Raw genomic sequence first — 2,540 nt, 5'->3', positions numbered from 1 at the left:
CATGGCTACTCTTATTTCATCTATTCTACTCCTACCCCAAAGACAATTTTAAAGGAAATTCGAGATGATATACCATTTCATCCACAAATATTTCAGTATATTTAAAATTTAAGGACTTTCCCTCAATATAACCACAGTATTATTTGCACATCTAAAAATTAACAATAATTCCTTGAAATTATTAGATATCTGGTCAGTGTTCACATTTTTCCCACTATCTTTTTTTTTTGCACTTTTTGTATGAACTGCATCCAAAGAAGGCCTAAACATAGTACTTGACTGATGTCTTTTAAGTCTCTTTAATCTCTTCTCCCCTGTTCCCTACAATATATTTGTCCAATAAGCTGGGTGTCTGTCCTGCATAGTTCTCCACATGCTGGAATTTGCAGATTGCACGTCTATGGTGTCACTTAACATGTTCCTGTCATTGGATTTCCTATACAATAGAGTACACATATAAACAGAAGTATTTTTAGCCACAGTCTGTAATTTGAAATACCTCTATAAACTCCAAGATCTGTTCAGCAGAGTGATGTCCTTCATACTCATGAATGTTGGACTGGTTGAATACCACTGTTGTTGGATAAGCCTGAATGTTATACTGTTAGGAAGGAGAATACAAATTAAACAAAGATTTATTTTACCTACTTGTTTAAAATTTATAACCAGCTTGGCTTTAAGTAATAAGAACAAGATTTTAAAAACCCACTTATAAATTGCTATTTTCAGAAAAATTTTCACCTAGCCAAATTTAGCAAAGGAGATAGATTCATGGTGATGAATACTGACAAATACCTGACTTACTTACAGCCACTCCATTAGCCATGAAAAACCACAGGCATTAAAACATTGAGAAGTGAGCACAGGTTATTACATACTTGGTTCCTTTTTATTCTCCTGAACCAAGGTAAGAAGAGGCTGTAAAGAGTAGGCTATATCTCTATTTTGAACTTTTTAAAAACCATAATAAATACTCTAATTTTTCTAGAAGTAGAAGATGATCAAGAACATAAAATAGCCAAGAATAAATAAATGAATAATTAATGTGTGCCTGTGTATATTTTAGGTTAAAGAATCATGAATCATGCTAAGAATGTGTTCACTTTTTATTCTTTATTCAAGATAGCCTATATAGTAGAAAATGTTTAATTTCCTCAGAATTTACATGAGCACCAACATAGGAAGCATCTCTCTAAAGCTTTTATTTTTATTTTTTAAAAATTTACAAAAAGATCCCTGAATTTGCTGTAGCTAAACTCTGCATCCTTAAAGTTGACAAGCACTCATTAGCAAACTGGAATCTTTGACTAGGATTCAAAAATAATTTTAGGAGAAACAATGGAAACATTTATCAAAATTTTGAAAAATGTATAAATTCAAATAATTCATTAGATTAACAAAGCAATTATAACTAAAATTTAACAAGTGCTTACTATGTGTCAGCACTATTTTAGCACTTAACATGTAGTTTCTCATTTATTCCTCACAACAAATTTATTCAGTAGCTAAAATTACAAAACCCACTTTATAAATGAGGAAACTGAGTTAATGAGAACTAAGTGACTTGGTCAAGGTCAACCAATTGGTGAGTGAAGAATCCTGGCCTCTATTCCAGGTGAACCTGACACCATAGTTTCAAACCCTTTCACTTATATATTTAATGAGTTGAGATAAAAACTAAAGGAATTCAAATTAAGATAGTTACCATATATTTGGTTGGCATTTCTTTTCAAAGTTACACATAAGACATTCAAACCCAAAGGCCTTATTTATTTCCTTTTATTTTTTAAAAATTTATTTAATGAAATTTCAAACATTGAAAAGAGAATAATCTACCAAACATCTACATATCCCTCCCCTATATTTAACAAAGATTAACTTTGGGCCATATTGGCAGATTACTGACATTCTTTTCCTTGATCCCATTTCGTTCTCTTTTCTGTAATAGGGTCAACCATTATCCTGAAATTAGTGTGTACTCAATCCACTAATTTTTTTTTTTTTTTTTTTTTTGCAACAGAGTCACCCAGGCTGGAATGCAGTGGCATAATCATAGCTCACTGTATCCTCAAACTCCTGGGTTCAAGCAATCTTCCTGCATCAGCCTCCTAAGTAGCTGGGACTATAGGTACATGCCACCAGGTCTGGCTAATTTTTCTTATTTTTTGTAGAGACGGGGTCTCCCAATAGCTCTAGCTCCTCTTGCTGGCCTCAAATGATCCTCCTGCCTTAGATTCCCAAAGTGCTGGGATTACAGGTGTGAGCCCCCCATTGATGTTTTTATACTTTTGCTACATGCAAATTTATCCCTAAGCAGTATATTCTAACACTGTAGGCAGTATATTGTTTTGAGCATTTCAAAACTTTCCATAATTTTATTATACTCTGTATGCTATTTTGTAACCCACTTTTTCATTCTGTATTTTTGAGAATTACCCATGCTGGTAAAGACAAAGTTAATTTTAAATAGTCTATTGTATTCCCCTATGAGACTGGATAATTTATTTATATACTTGTGATTATCAGATTTATACATTTTT

The 2,540-nt window shown here is 32.4% G+C and overlaps 1 protein-coding gene across 1 annotated transcript in view; it reads right to left on the bottom strand.

Moving 5' to 3' along the window:
- DNAJC10 (DnaJ (Hsp40) homolog, subfamily C, member 10) overlaps nt 1–2,540 on the bottom strand; it is a 61,195-nt gene that overhangs the window by 21,691 nt on the left and 36,964 nt on the right. Inside the window, exon 15 of the mRNA XM_012651141.1 lies at nt 500–601. Coding sequence (XP_012506595.1) covers nt 500–601 — 102 coding nt within the window. The remainder of the gene's footprint in view (nt 1–499; nt 602–2,540) is intronic.

Source organism: Propithecus coquereli, unplaced genomic scaffold, assembly GCF_000956105.1.
Source record: "Propithecus coquereli isolate 6110/MARCELLA unplaced genomic scaffold, Pcoq_1.0 Scaffold35, whole genome shotgun sequence".
Classification (NCBI taxonomy): Eukaryota; Metazoa; Chordata; class Mammalia; order Primates; family Indriidae; genus Propithecus; species Propithecus coquereli.
This window is presented reverse-complemented; position numbering and strand designations above follow the sequence as displayed.